Consider the following 15,725-nt stretch of genomic DNA (forward strand, 5'->3'; position numbering starts at 1 on the left):
GAAATAAAAACCCCATATATATAGCGTGCATTTAGTAAATTATGTTAACATGCAGACTTTTAATCACAGCTTATAGGAATGGCGACTTTGTATCCTTATTTTCAACAGTTGTGCATTCTTCTGAATGCTCTTATTTCAGAGTAACATGCCCTCGCGCTGTGCTCGCTAACGCAACTGAAAGCTAGCCACGTATGTTACTAAACTGTCATAATTTTAGCCTAGTTTAGCATGCCTTCTTTATTGCTGGACAGTGAATCATTACTCATTTCAGTTGCACTGTGGGCTTACAATTCTTCCTTCTTTTTTTATCCTATCAAGACCCCATTCAACTGGATATTGCTGAAGTGGAGACAGCGTTGTTTAACGTGAAGATGGCAAGCGATTTGGCAGTTAGCCAAATTTTGACAAGATTAAACCTTTTTCTGAGTGGACTTTGACGTTTGGATTTTTATTTTTTACCACAACAATGGACTCTGGACACACCGTCGCTGGCTGTATAGTGGACTCGTTGAAAATTTGCTGTTTTTTTTGGGAAACACAAAATCAGCCTTTGTACATTTGATATTCAAATGTTGTTTTAAATAAAGTGTATGTCCTCGTATTTTTTCCCCTGGCTTTGTTTTATTAGCTATCACAAGGGTATATTTGGCGAAATATTTTGATAACGCTCAGGTGGTTAAGCTCGGAAGTTGGTTTTAATATTTTAGCTAATCCATACAACAAATTAATTTTGGCTTTGCACTGACTGTGTCATTATCAATCAAGGTTTACCCATTAATTTAAGAGTCAGTTTAAGTGCTTAAGCTTAGTACTGGTTTGACGAATCTCCTCTTTTCCTGGTGTTGCTTTACAAAGCAAATTACTACCTTGATTGACGAGATAAAGGAGAAAATAATCGACGAAAAAGCAAGCTTGCGCTTTAATCAATCCCTCTTGAAAAGCCTTTACTAATTCAAAAACAGTTGCTCTTTTGTGCAAGACACATTGGAGGCAGTTAAAAAGGGCTTTTGCTCTGAACAAAAATGGTTTCCAAAGGCTCTCTAAAATGGCTCCTGGCTGTCCTTCTTCCTGTCTGGGTAGGAAGTGATGCAATTGGTGCAAAATATATACTTTACAGCCTCTCACTTTTCTTACCTTTTATCAAATAAGAACAAAGGTCTCACTTTGAGCCTTGTGTCCTGGGGCTGAAAATTGTATGTAAGTTTATATAAACGCAAATTTTAAACATAATAAAAGGGGTGGGACTTACACATCACCTGAGTGTGGGGTAAATGGAAATAACGTCAATCAAAGGCAAAGCTTTCAGAGCAGGGAAGGAGCTCTAGATGGCGGCTGAGCCTTGGGAAGGGTGCCATGGGCTTTCGTCAGACCGTTTCTCTCGCCTGTTTTTCGAGTCGAACCGCTTGATACCGATGCAAAATTGAAAGCCGAGGTCGTGCGATCGTTGTTTCGACGGGAATATACGCGTTTTGTGCGGGTTTTCGGGCTGGTTTTTGTGTGCCGTCGGAGCCGTCTGTGCTGGGGGAGTGCTTGTCGTTGTTTTCCATACTGGGCTCTGGCAGCCATGGCGCGCCTCCATTTTTAGTGTGCTGCTCGCCTCTGTCGCTCTGACAGTGGAGGAAGACTGCAAAGGCCTACAAGCTTTTTTTTTTTTTTTTACTCCCCCGAAACGAGCCTCTTATTTCTTTTTGTAATTTATTAAGTTATTGCTTTGTTTTTTTTTTACAGCTTATTTTTTACTCGACTCGGATAAATATTTAAACTGCGATCGAGGCGAACGAGAATCTAATCATTTATAGACTAGCACCTTTCTTCACATTGAATTGTTATGTTTACATTGTGTGGTGCTTAGTTTACGGATTTTCTCACCCTTAAATATTATTTTTCTAATGCTTCATCTGATGACGCAGTTAGAATTAACGGCATGCGGCTTGATCCGTGGACTATATTGAAAGACACGGCGGATATTTAACTTACTGTTTAACAGCAGCCTGTCATCGTTCTTAGCTCTATTTAAACTAGCGATGTAAATAATGATCTTTAATTCTTTGGATTTAATGCCGTTTTCTTCACTCGTGTCGCACCGCCTGGGTTTTAACTGCCACCTGAGCAAAGGCAATCTTGTGGGACTTGTATGATAGTTCATGCTTGCTCTTAACTTTTTGACAGTAAATACCAGGACAAAAGATCATCCTATCAGATTTTCAGGATACTACGATGATGAAGAATAAAAGCAAAAAACAAGAGGATGAAGGATCGGCTCAGAGCAATGCATCAAGGTATGATCCTTATACTTTTTTAACCTTTTTCATATCTGCTTTGATTGTTTACCTTGTCAAGCATGGTTGATCACCTGTGTTACATTTGCTATGTGCTTTTGAAGAAGTGCACCAGTGTCATGAATGACCTTGCTATTGTTTAATAGCCACACCCTGATTTTTCCTACCATTTCTTACACTCAATACTGAGGTTTCAGGCCTGTGTTAAGAGATCATTGCCCAGAAGATTGTTTGTGTTAGACCCCCAGGAAAACTCATTTGTCCTGTTTTATGTTGCAAATGATTTGTCACCTATGTTTCATGTCCTCTCGCTATAATGTTATATGACCTTGTCTTACTAGTTGGTACTGCAATGCACCATTTTAACAACGTTGTTTGGATTTTATTTATTTCAGACACAATGCATTGATTTGGTGTTGCCTATGGACACTAGTATATCCAGTGTTTTGGATTTGTTATATGGAACATACTTTGTCGGTAGTTCTTGGACCTCAAATCAAATTTTAACTGGCTTTTTTTGTATCAATCTTTACTTTTTTTTATCTTCACATGTGCTAAAAAGTTTTAACCAAGTTACAAAGTTTTTTAAAAAAATCCTGTTTCTTTATGCTTGGTTATTTATCCTTATTAAAACCCTCGATCTCTAAGATTTTATTGATTATACGCAATTTTGTCTTGTTTCAGATAGTTCGTAAAACTTCAAACTCCTTTACTTTTGTGTGTTATAAAGTTATGTCAGAGTTCACATGATTATACAATGCAAGAACAATTTAACCTTTAGCCTGATTTTTTCCTGGAAGATATTACTTTTACTTTTGGATTGAGGTGCTGTGTCCAATGGACAGACTTATTTCAAACATTTGTCAGTGGTTATTTATGATTATTAGACTAATTGAATGTTTTCTTTTTACTTGTCAAGCAACATATTATAACCACTAATGATCCCTATTGCATAAATGTACTCTTAAGTATCAGAAAAGTTTAAAAACACATTTTGTACTCATTTATATTGAATATATAAAGCTGAATGTGTTAACTGAAGGATTTGTTTTTGTCTGATGCTTGTTTATGTTTCAGCTAAATAATGTTTTCCATTTTAATCTGGCTATATTTGTATGACTTTTAAGGCAGATTATACAGGCCTGCAGCCACTTAAATATGGTGACTTTTATTTTTTTTACACTATTGTCTGCTTTTTTTTTATTATTGTGAAATGTTAACAGTTTGCAAGTGTGTTTTTATCATCCTCAGATATAAAAATCCTCATTTATCAAAATCAGTGGAAATATATTTTCATCAATAAAGATATCATCACATCGAATCATTTGCATGGTGTCAGGACGATTCAGACATTACAGAAACAACATCAGTCAATGGACATTATTTCAAAGAGAAGATGTTTGTATTTATTTATTTTTTTGCATAAATGCTGTGTCCCAGCTTACGTTGTCAGTATTAGAATTGCTGTCATGTTGTCACAGCAAATGATACAGCCTGATCTCAATAGACTGTTGTGTTTTTAGATAAAGACACAGAGAAGTTTGGATGCTAAATGCAGGTAATCACCGTCACAGCATTTTTACAGACTGTACACTGCAGCAGGTTACATCACACTTGTAGTTTTTTTGTGTGATCTTGTGGCAGCCATTTTAGTATTTTTAGCTGTGAGTGAAATATGTCCCCCTGCAATGATGACAGCCTAAACTTTTGACACTGATAGACGAGCACTGAGGGCAGAAAGAGCAGCAGAAAGAGCAACATGAAATCTGGTGACTTTATGCAACAGTATATGTCACTAAAGTGCTATTTACATACTCTCCTGAGTCACAAAATGGCCCTTGCTTTGTGTGCCCAGCTTGCTCACTTATCTGTATTAAAACTCAGCTCAGAACTACACAGAGGAGGAACAGGAAGAGTTCAGACCTTAGACAGTCTGCACGCTGCACTGTGATTGGCTAGATTTCCACCTAGCAACAAGCCAGCCAATAGTAATTCGCGATTACGTTTAGGCCCGCCCACTCTTGACCCGACTTAAAGCGGAAGGAGGCATGTACTTCCGAGTTTGGTCACTGAAGCAGCACAAGGTACAGAGTGTGAAATTTAGTAACTGAGTTGTTTAAACGCAGTTTATCAAGATAGTTTTTTAAATTAATGCTTCCCTTGAATAATATTCCCATAGTTTTATATATGACGGTTAACAAACATAACTATTCTTTATACAGTTGGTAATGAATTATTTTAAGTTTTACCATAAACAAAAAACGACAGTGGCCAATAGATAAAATAATAATGAGGCTTGTATACAAATTAAAACTTTTCTGAGAAACAAGCCTTTACATTTTACAATTTCAATGTAAGGCAGAGATTCCTGCAGATTTATTTCCAATGGGTGTAGTGACTAGCGACCCCATGTGTCCAAAAGGTGTAGTGCACGCAGAGGAAGCCTTTTAGGAAAGGCAACCATACAAAGCAACACATTTAGTCCCCTGATGATCTATTCACTATTTTTTAATATTTATTTCTAATTTCAGCTGAGGTTTGTTTTATTTATTGCACACAGAAGTGGTTAATTTCTATGAAACTGAAATTAAGGAGCCACATAATAAATATGATGAGAGGATAAAAATGCTTAAATGGTTACTACATGCACCATCCTTTGATACATTAGACATGTTTCATTTAGATGTAAAGCACCTTTACCTCTCAAAATCCTTCAAATGAAAATGGAAAAAAAGAAGTTTTAAGCTGCTCAATTGCTGTTTAGTTGAGGCAATAACCTGCGATGAGCAGTCAGGTGTGTTTCAGTTTAGGGAGTTATTAGCTAAAATGATCAGGAAATGGCTGTCAAGGTACTAGACTCACTGTTTTATATTCACTGATCAGTCTTTCTGTTTTTATTCCTCCAAAGTAAGACTTGACAGTGATATGAGCTGAGCAGCTTACATGTGTCGTGTTTTTCAACTAAGAAATTATTGTTGTATTTCTGTTTCTATCACAGCTGTATTTATGCTACAAGTGTTCAAAGGATAGAAAAGAGGAAAGACTAGAATACCGATTAGTGTAATTCGTTTTTTGAGGAAATGACATTGTTATATTCGAGTTTGGCCCAGTTTTAACTAATTTTAGTAGTGAACGGAGGTCTTTAAACTCGGCTGTTTAGAATGACGGTAAGAGGATTTGTGTGCCGAGTTTATTACAGGACTGTTAGCCGAGTAAAAGACATGGCGCATGATGTAATGAGATTTCGGTTTTCCCTCGTCTGAGAGTCACAAATCACTTCCGCCATCAAGCTCTTCTCCATCACCAAAGTGACTGTGTGTGTGTGCGTTTTGAGTTTTAAGACATTTTTAAGTTGCTGCCACTATCAACTCATTTTTTGTTTATTTTTTTCCACCATGTTGTTGTTGTTGTTGTTGGGTGTACATAAATACATAAGCAATAGCTCAACATATGCACTGCGAAATCAAAGGAATGATCATATTCTTGTTCCTGTAGCAATTCGGCCTCAGAAGAATCCAACCGCTCGGCGTCGGAGTCGGGAAGTCAGTCAGAGAGCGAGCATGGCAGTGAGAGGAGGCGGTCCCACAACTCCGAGTCAAACAGCTCTTCAGAGTCAGAGAGTCACTCAGAGTCAGAGAGCGAATCTGCCGAGTCCAAATCACAGCAAACCACAGCAGAAGTCAAAGACAAGCCAGTTAGAAAGAAGGAGCGCCTGGCGGATGTGAAGAAGGTAAAGGTCGCTGTGGAGGCTTACTGTGTCTAAACCAGATTACTGCTCCTGCCCTCCCATAATGGAGATTGAGTTAACTTAGTTTGTGTAATTGGGCTCTTCATGTGATTACAGAGGTGTGACGTGCAGGACACTAGTAGTTAAATCATTAGTTATGCAAGTTTACCTCAATCGATGCCTCCCTTTATCTGTGTCATGCTCTACCTGTGTCCCTGGGTCATGCTACATACTCGTCCTAAGCAGGTCAAGAGTATGTTGGACGATCAAGTTAAAGAAAAAACACTTTGTAGTAATTATGCATATGCAGAAAAGCTTGACCTTGACGTGTACTGCTATAATTTATCACCTCCTAATGCAGTGCACAAAGAGGCACTGCTCAGCTACAAAGCAATTATGGCTCAAGGAAACCTAATAGGAAGCGCTAAATCTTTAATAGAAACACACGCTTTAGCATTTCAGAGATGTACTTTTGATTAACCTTTTATTTCCACACATTATGCACAATTTGTGTGCCTGTGTGAAACTGTGAAGTATGTAAATGTCTCTGCACTTAAAGTCAAAAAAGGAATACTATTGCAATTAGCATGTAGTGCATTGTGACTGCAACAGTAAGTAAAATTATTGATTAGATGACAAATAGAAAAACTGTTTTCATAACTGATTAAAAGCAAAAATGCCCCCAAAAGACCCCAAGTTACTGTTTAGCTTCTCAGGTGTTGAATTTTTGCTGCAATTAATTTAACTGTTAAATCCCTTGACAATAAAATCTCTTTTTCAAATGATAGCTGACCAAGACGGCTCACCATCTCTGTTTTATGTAGCTGTGAACTGAATATGTTTGGGTTTTTGGAAATCTCACAATCACCTTTGTAAAACTGGGCCACTTTTCACTAATGCCTGGCATTTCATAGACGGAACGATTAATCGATTGCCCCACTTCAGCACATTGTTGGGTAATAGCAGCACTCTGGTTTATGCGTGTAAATTACAATGTAGAATAGAACTGAGACAGGCTGAGTCTGTATCTGAATCTTCGTTTACAGATGTGGGAAGAACATCCAGACGTGTACGGCGTTAGGAGGTCAAACCGCAGCAGACAGGAACCGGCTCGTTTGAACATTGGAGCTGGGGTAAGCAGATGTGAACGAACAAAGAAACATCCCAGACCATATCGATTCAGTACAATTATCTACGCTGACATCAGCTTCCTTAAATGAGCCACTTGTGCCATCTAGTGGATGTTACATAGCACTGCTACACATGGAAAAGCAGCTGACACATTGGTCTGCGGTGCTGTGTGTGATTGCAGGGTAGCAGTGAATCTGAGAGCGAGAGCCCTAAAAGAAAAACATCCCGAGCTAAGAAAAAAGAGTAAGTATGCGTATTGTGAATATGTTTGTTGTTTTATCATAATTTCATTTATTTCAGATTTATTTTGTTTTAAGTAGAGCACCATATTATTTCATATATCTTCAAAGTCTGCCATGAGACACTCGCACTGAACTCCTTTTGTCAATGAGAATTTTGTTTTACGACACTTGATCCATACACTAGTGTTTATGCAGTTCACGCCTGTTTGTGTCATTCTGCTGCCAGTCTGTGTTCATATTGTCAATCCTATCATTTAATGCTTATTTGTAAATGGGTATCTGTTTGTCTCAGAATGGGCTAAGTTAGTTTCAGCCAGCCAGACGATGTTCTATATTTAAGTCAAATCTGATTGGTCAGATCAGTGGGTTTTCCCTGATTTTAAATTGGGTTGTGCTGAACACCCTATGGCCGGTATTTTTATTCATGAAATTAAAATTGGTTTTTAAAAAACAATAGCACTGACGGGCCTTGAGGGTGAACTTGTGGCATTTCTTTGTTGTAAGAAATATCTGGAAAGATGATGACTCAAATGATGAAGAGGAGGAGGATGAGGAGGAGGAGGAGGAGGAGGCTTCCGACAGTACAGACAGTGAGCAGGAAGAGAAAAAAGTTAGATCCAGACGACTTCCTGCTAGAAGGTAAGAGTGTAGCGAAGCCTGGCCATCAGACAGCTACCCACTGGTCATCTCCAAATCATTCCATATTGTGTGAGCAGTTGTTTGATTACATGCACCGATCAGCCTCGACATTAAAACCACCTGCCTGACATTGTGAAAGTCCCTGTCGTACCGCCATAGCATGGACTCCACAAACCTCTAAAGATGTTTCAGGCACCAAGGTGCTAGCAGCAGATCTTTAAAGTCCTGTATGTTGTGAGGTGAGGCCTTGATAGATTAGGCTTGTTTTCCAGCAGATGCTTAATTGGGATCTGGGGAATTTGGAGGCCACTTATACACCTTGAGCTCTTTGTCATGTTCCTCAAACCATTCCTGAACAATGTTGTGGCATGGAGCATAATCCTGCTGATCCATATCAAGGTAACATCCACATGAAAGCCATGACCCAAGGTTTTCTAGTTCCAGTGCCCCTCTTGTTTCGCCTTCTTCTCATAGTGCATCCTGATGCCGTCTATACAGTCGTTTAGCTCAGATCCTTCCCCATATTTTCTGCTTCCAACAAGAACCGACTGTTTCCTAATGCCTATTACATGGTACCGCTTAGCAGGCGCTAATGTAACAAGATAATCAATGTTTTTCGCTTCACCTGTAAGTGGTTTTCTTGTTGTGGCTGATTTGTGTATTTCCCCTTTTCTTTGGTTTTGAGTAACAACCTAAATGCTGCAGCAAGTTAGAATCTTAATTTATTTCATTTGATTTGAAAAATGTCTACAGTTGTTACCTAAAATTGGCCACAGTTCTGCTGGTCTTCAGGGCGTTGACTGCACTCAGGCATTTAGGTTTGTCAGTCAGCCACTGGACAGCCACGAACCAAAAGTTAAAAAAAAAAACGTGTGAAAGGATTTAGTGAGCCAGAAATGTAGTTTCCTTATCTTTAAGTGGCTTTTGTTTTTCTTTGCTTAACTCTGTGTTTTACAGACCTCAGACCAAATCATCAACAGTCAAAAAGCAGCTGTCTCAAAAGGGAAGAAAGTCCAGGAGGCAGGAGTCGTCGGCGGAAGAAGACGACGAAGACGATGACGACGACGACGATGACGAGGAAGACACTCCAAAGAGGCAGACTCGAAGAAGAGGTGCCACAAAAGTCAAAAGGTATATTTCTGAACCTGGACTTAATAGATGGGCCATTTAGTTTAGGTTAATCAAAAACGTTTTCAAAAGTTCTATTAAACTTAGGATACAGATTTCACAATTTTGCTGTTTTTTTCACAATTTGCCTGTTGTGTTCCAGTTACAAAGAGGACCAACATGACTTTGAAACGGACTCCGACGACCTTATTGAAATGACGGGGGACGCCGGTGAGGAGCAGCAGGATGATGACAGCGAGACCATTGAGAAAGTCATGGACACTAGGACAGGCAAAAAAGGAGGTGACACATTTTCCCTTGTCCTTTACTATTTTAGAAAACCACGTTTAATAAAAGCACGTTCTTTGCCGCCCGCAGTCTAAAAGGTAATTTTTCTGGTCTGTCTAGCTACCGGGGCTTCCACTACTATTTACGCCGTGGTGGAAAACGGGGACCCTAGTGAAGGCTTCGACCCCGAAAACGACGAAGGGGAGATTCATTATCTGATCAAGTGGAAGGGCTGGTCCTACATCCACAACACCTGGGAGAGCATGGACTCTCTGACGCAGCAAAAGGTCAAAGGACTAAAGAAACTGGACAACTTCAAAAAGAAAAACGACGAGCTGAATTCTTGGTGAGAATGTTTGTCTTTGCGTCAACATTTTATTTTGTAGCTGTACTTCACCCCTCCCCTCCAGAAGTTTCACTGTTGATTCTTGTTTGTAGGTTGAGGAAGGCGTCACCTGAGGATGTAGAATTTCACAATTGCCAACAAGAGCTCACTGCTGACTTGAACAAACAGTTTCAGATTGTGGAGCGCATCATCGGTAAGAAGTCATTTGCTTGTTTCCATTTTTTAAAAAATATATATGTTGAATTTTGCTCTGGACTTTGTACTTAAAAGAACTATATTATCAACAGCAACAAAAACAGGGAAGACACCAGGATCCTCTGACTTCCCCTGTAAGTCCTTACTGGTTCTTACATTATCGCTGTCCCTCACTATTTTCAATTCTAGTTTCCCTGCACTGTGCATTTCATTAATATTATATCTGCTTTTTAAACAGCTCACAGTCATAAGACCCCATCCTCCAATGAACCTGAGTACCTATGCAAGTGGATGGGTTTGCCCTACTCAGAGTGCAGCTGGGAAGACGGCGCTCTGGTCAGGAAGAAGTTTCAGCACTGCATAGACAGCTTCTTGAACCGTAACTCCAACAAAACTGTCCCCTCTAAAGACTGCAAGGTAGGAAGTCCAGTCAGGAGGACCCGAAATGGTCGACCCTTTTTATTCATTTTCATCTTTTCCTATATATTTGAAAAACTGGAAAACATGTTTATGTCTCCATTAACTGGAAAAATGTGCTTCTGTTATTTCAGGTGTTAAAGCAGAGGCCAAGGTTTGTGGCTCTGAAGAAACAACCGTCGTACATTGGCGATGAGAATCTTCAACTGAGAGATTATCAGCTGGACGGGTTGAACTGGCTGGCTCACTCCTGGTGCAGGTACTGTGTTATTAATTAATTAATATAACATAACTATTTGCACTATACTCCACACAGGACTGTTGTTGACGTATTACGCTTATTGTACATTTTGCACTTTATATTTTCTTATTGTTTATTTATGTATTTATGGTTGTGGTAACTCTATCTTGTGCTGTACCGACCTATGTCCCCTTGGGGATTAATAAAGTCCATCCATCCATCCATCCATCCATCCATCCATCCATCCATCCATCCATCCATCCATCCATCATAATGGGCTGCATATGCAAGTCAAAAATCGATTTGTCCTCCTCTTCCTCCTCAGGTGCAATAGCGTTATCCTTGCTGATGAGATGGGACTGGGAAAGACCATCCAGACAATCTCCTTCCTGTCTTACCTCTTCCACCAACATCAGCTCTATGGGCCCTTTTTACTGGTGGTGCCTCTGTCCACGCTCACCTCCTGGCAGCGGGAGTTCGACACCTGGGCCCCAGACATGAACGTGGTGGTCTACCTCGGCGACGTCATGAGCAGAAAAACAGTAAGTTGAACGCAACGCTCGCTGTTCTTTGACGTCTCCAGAATTGGTTGCATAAACTTCTTCCGTTCTGTGTAGATCCGTGACTACGAGTGGGTGAACCATCAAACCAAAAGGATCCGTTTCAATGCACTACTAACCACCTATGAGATTCTACTTAAAGACAAGGTAGACTTCTTTACAGTAGTGTTTCTGTTTTTATTTCATAGTATGCCTGAAGAGTATCAATCACTTACAGCGTTTTAAAATGTGACTCCAGGGTGTGCTGGGAAACATTAACTGGGCGTTCCTGGGCGTGGATGAAGCTCACCGGCTGAAGAATGATGACTCCCTGCTCTACAAAACATTAATGGAGTTCAGATCTAATCATAGACTCCTCATTACCGGCACTCCGCTGCAGAACTCCCTCAAAGAGCTCTGGTCACTGTTACACTTCCTCATGCCTGACAAGTACGTCGCGGTTCAGACGTTTAAAATTCCGCTGAACAAAAGCAGCAACAAAATAGAGCATCGGTTTAAATTCCGGCATGACGTGAGTGACGTTCGTTATGTCTTTTGTGCACCGCAGGTTTGATGCCTGGGAGGATTTTGAGGATGAACATGGGAAAGGAAGGGATAATGGTTATCAGAGTCTTCACAAAGTCCTTGAACCTTTCCTGCTCCGACGTGTCAAGAAAGACGTAGAGAAATCTCTCCCGGCAAAAGTGGAACAAATCCTCCGTGTAGACATGACTGCACAGCAGAAACAGTTTTACAAGTATGGCTTTTATTACCATCCTTTTCAGCATTTTTATCTCATCCATCTTTTGTATGAATCACACCAACAGTAGCTGCATTTTTTTCCTCTCCATTAACTTAATTTGTTCCTGAATATTTCCAGGTGGATTTTAACGAGGAATTACAAAGCTCTTGCCAAGGGCACCCGAGGCAGCTCTGCCGGCTTCCTCAACATCGTAATGGAGCTTAAAAAGTGCTGCAACCATAGTTTCCTTATTAAACAGCCCGAGGACGGAGAAGCTGAAACGCAACAGGAACACCTGCAGGTACGTCTCCTTGTGAACCCTCTTCAGCTCCGAGCATCACCTCAGGATAACGCTGCTCTGCAAAGGAAAGGAGCTGTAGTAGCAGCAATGAAGAAAACACGACTGCAGCACAGATTGCTCAGTGCTGCTTAAGATTTCCTCATTCACAGCGTTTTGTGTCGTTCCAGGGGCTGGTGAGGGGCAGCGGGAAGCTGGTTCTGATGGACAAGCTGCTGACCAGACTCAGAGAAAGAGGCAACAGAGTCCTGATCTTCTCCCAGATGGTCAGGATGTTGGACATTCTGGCCGAATACCTCGCTAAGAAACGATACCCATTCCAGGTGAGATTTGTGCATCTTGGGGTTGTATTTATATTTCACTCAGGACTCCATATGCAAAACAATATGTTATATGGGCCTCTTTGTAGCTATTCTGCAGCGTGCGGTTTTGTGGTTGCTCCATGTTCCTCTGTGAGAAACGGTTTCCTGCTGAATAGGTTATGACAGATCAAGAAGACCTTTTTGTGCAGAATTTCTGGCCATAACTTCAGTGCTGCTGTCACCCTGTCTGCCATTTCTAATCGTACTTCCATCGCGTCCCACGTGCAACCAGCCGCACGAGCTGCTACACTTCTGTTTCGACTGTTGTTGTTATTGGTGTGAGGAGTGAAGGGCCTTTTCGGACGGTCGCGCTGGGCGGATTAGACTCCGGTGAGGATCGGATGTCAGTGTTGTTGCACACATACTCCGCCAGGCTTAGAGTTCAAGTGTTTATTTATATCAACAAGTTATGTTCTACTGCAAGTCACTCCACTCGGGTTGTTTTTGCTGACTTACTCGTTAGGTTGTTGTGATCACTCTGAACGTATAGACCGGGTGCGATGGCATGTGAAGCCGAGTGATGCAGATGTGCAGGAAATCTTCAAAGGGTAACTCTTTCTTTTTGCCTTTCTCCTTTTCAGCGACTGGATGGTTCTATAAAGGGAGAAATTCGAAAGCAAGCACTCGACCACTTTAATGCAGAAGGCTCAGAGGTATGTACACGGAGGACTTTAATACAGCTTATCTGATATTAATGAAGTCTGCAACTGTGGAAATTTGATGTACCTGTAACTGCAGTAATTTAATAATATTTTCAAATGCACTTTGATCACTGGGAGGTTACAAAAAGCACCTGATGCCATCTTGTAAACAGACTTACAGTACATTGTCAGCTTGCATTTTGGATGACTTTGAGAGCAGTAGCAGGTGGGGGCTATATTTGATAAATGAAGCAAAAAAGGGTCAAATAACAAGATTACTTGCAGGGAAGTCTGTTCCTCTACTTTGTTTACTCCGACCATGCATAAAGCCTGTTTACTGATGTTGATGTTTTCTGTTTTATAGGACTTCTGCTTCCTGTTATCCACCAGAGCTGGAGGTTTAGGTATTAACTTGGCCTCAGCAGACACTGTAGTCATCTTCGACTCCGACTGGAACCCTCAAAACGATTTGCAGGCACAGGCCAGGGCTCACAGAATCGGCCAAAAGAAACAGGTAACCTATGGCTCCAATTCATGGCTGTAGCTGCAGGTCTGCTGGTGAGATTGTTGCGTAAAACTGCACCCACGCTTCTCTTTTTTTAAAGGTAAATATATATCGACTGGTCACCAAAGGAACAGTGGAGGAGGACATCATCGAGAGGGCAAAGAAGAAGATGGTTTTGGATCATCTTGTCATTCAGAGAATGGACACTACTGGTCGAACTGTTCTGGACAGCAACTCAGGAAACACAAAGTGAGTCTGAAAATGCACTGGGATTTTTTATTTTTTTTTGCTGATGGTTTTGTTTAAACATTTAAATGCTAAAATTCTTGGTGTTTTTTTTTAACAGTTCAAACCCATTCAATAAAGAAGAACTCACTGCTATTCTTAAGTTTGGTGCGGAAGAACTTTTCAAAGAAGCAGAAGGAGAGGAGTCTGAACCACAGGTATCACAAAGTACTGGACAATCTGGTGTGTGTAGCAGTTGTTGTATTCGGAAAATGAAACCAGAATTATCTTTGTTTCTGTAGGAGATGGATATTGATGAGATCTTGAGGTTGGCTGAAACAAGAGAAAGTGATCAAGGCTCAAGTGCTACAGACGAACTTCTATCACAGTTTAAGGTACCTGCAAGTTGTTACTGCTTAGTTTTGTTTTGTTCATACCTGATCAAGAATCCAGGTATCCTTCTCTTTCAACCGCTGATTTTCTTTCTTTCTTTCTCTCTCCACTCTGCCTGTCGCTGCAGGTGGCCAATTTCTCCAGCATGGAAGAAACCGCTCCAGACTTTGAGGAGAAACACATCCGGGAGTGGGATGATATCATTCCTGAGGAGCAGCGCCGCAAAATTGAGGAGGAGGAGAAGCAGCGGGAGATGGAGGACATCTTCATGCTGCCCAGAAGCAGGAGCTCTAACAAGCGGGTACGATTTATTTCTCCACTTTCATGCTGGGATGTCTGTTGGATTCTGTCTCAACTTGACAAGTTATTATACACATCTCTCTCTCTCTCACACACACACATATAACAGAAGCATTTTTCCCACAGTTTGGTTTGGTACATCCCGTGATCCAAACATTTACAGTCAGAATAGAAAGTTTATGTATTTCTACCTACTCGTACTCCCAGAACACAACAGGAGAGCGAGTTTTAACCAGATAGCAGGGCGCCGCTTGTTCTCTTTCAGCTAAAACAAGCTAGTGTGATTTACCTTGAAAGCTGTGCAGACAAGATGTGGGTTTTTTTTGTTTGTTATCTCCCATTATACAAAGTATTCTGCCTGCCCGCCTAATAGCCTGCCATCATGTGAAGCTCACACTGAATATACAATAAAGCAAAACTTAGTCAAGCAAGATGGCCCCGATGTTAATTGAAAAAGAAAGACAATATTACTTTGTGCAGTTTTAAAGCTGAAATTGGACCGCTGGCTTTGATGGTTCATTTATTTCTGAATATAGTTCACTTGTCTTAATGGATATTTTTTTGATTTACTTGATTCGTGACAGTACACAGATCTTATTGTCGTCATGGCAGTATTTTAATGCCCGTTCATGTGAATATGGCGTAAATGTTACACTGCATTGCTTTTCTGTTGTTTCCTCTGCCGCACCAATTCATCGTTAGACCCTAAACAGACATATATATACACACACACGCAAGCATTGGAAGACTGTTGCCTCTTAAACACAAACGTCTCCCAGCAGCTGCTCAGCTTTTGCATCAAGCTACGTTGATTTCTTAAAGTACGACTCCTTTGTCTTTCAGGCTCAGGCCAATGACAGCGACAGCGATGTGGGCTCCAAGCTGAAGCACCGATCCTCAGGCTCTGAAAGCGAGACTGATGATAGCGATGATGACAAGAAGCCAAAGAAGAGAGGCAGACCTAGAGCTCGCAAGAACAACGTGGAGGGTTTCACTGACGCAGAGATCCGCAGGTAAACGCTGGTGTTGTTGTTTTACCGTCTTTGAGAACTTTGTTGTTACAAGTGAGATTCAGGTGTATTTGTAAATGTGCTAAAGGAACTTATTT

At 40.7% G+C, this 15,725-nt stretch overlaps 1 protein-coding gene across 3 annotated transcripts in view; it reads left to right on the forward strand.

Annotated features, from left to right (window-relative positions):
* Window positions 1–15,725, forward strand: part of chd2 (chromodomain helicase DNA binding protein 2) — a 28,600-nt gene that overhangs the window by 5,500 nt on the left and 7,375 nt on the right. The window contains exons 5-29 of one of the 3 annotated variants that reach the window (XM_008295553.1): window positions 319–2,279; window positions 5,775–6,009; window positions 7,053–7,139; window positions 7,319–7,380; window positions 7,884–8,018; window positions 8,976–9,149; window positions 9,289–9,428; window positions 9,534–9,759; window positions 9,852–9,952; window positions 10,047–10,088; window positions 10,193–10,371; window positions 10,506–10,630; window positions 10,938–11,154; window positions 11,230–11,319; window positions 11,411–11,601; window positions 11,720–11,908; window positions 12,032–12,194; window positions 12,362–12,514; window positions 13,135–13,206; window positions 13,559–13,708; window positions 13,800–13,948; window positions 14,046–14,142; window positions 14,227–14,319; window positions 14,445–14,618; window positions 15,461–15,630. In XM_008295553.1, coding sequence (XP_008293775.1) covers window positions 2,218–2,279; window positions 5,775–6,009; window positions 7,053–7,139; window positions 7,319–7,380; window positions 7,884–8,018; window positions 8,976–9,149; window positions 9,289–9,428; window positions 9,534–9,759; window positions 9,852–9,952; window positions 10,047–10,088; window positions 10,193–10,371; window positions 10,506–10,630; window positions 10,938–11,154; window positions 11,230–11,319; window positions 11,411–11,601; window positions 11,720–11,908; window positions 12,032–12,194; window positions 12,362–12,514; window positions 13,135–13,206; window positions 13,559–13,708; window positions 13,800–13,948; window positions 14,046–14,142; window positions 14,227–14,319; window positions 14,445–14,618; window positions 15,461–15,630 — 3,476 coding nt within the window. In that variant the 5' untranslated portion in view covers window positions 319–2,217. Of the gene's footprint in view, window positions 1–318; window positions 2,280–3,806; window positions 3,838–5,774; window positions 6,010–7,052; window positions 7,140–7,318; window positions 7,381–7,883; window positions 8,019–8,975; window positions 9,150–9,288; window positions 9,429–9,533; window positions 9,760–9,851; window positions 9,953–10,046; window positions 10,089–10,192; window positions 10,372–10,505; window positions 10,631–10,937; window positions 11,155–11,229; window positions 11,320–11,410; window positions 11,602–11,719; window positions 11,909–12,031; window positions 12,195–12,361; window positions 12,515–13,134; window positions 13,207–13,558; window positions 13,709–13,799; window positions 13,949–14,045; window positions 14,143–14,226; window positions 14,320–14,444; window positions 14,619–15,460; window positions 15,631–15,725 lie in introns of those variants that run through there. The other 2 variants (XM_008295555.1, XM_008295554.1) reach the window with 2 other exon arrangements.

This window comes from Stegastes partitus, unplaced genomic scaffold (assembly GCF_000690725.1).
Source record: "Stegastes partitus isolate 25-593 unplaced genomic scaffold, Stegastes_partitus-1.0.2 Scaffold1058, whole genome shotgun sequence".
Taxonomy (NCBI): Eukaryota; Metazoa; Chordata; class Actinopteri; family Pomacentridae; genus Stegastes; species Stegastes partitus.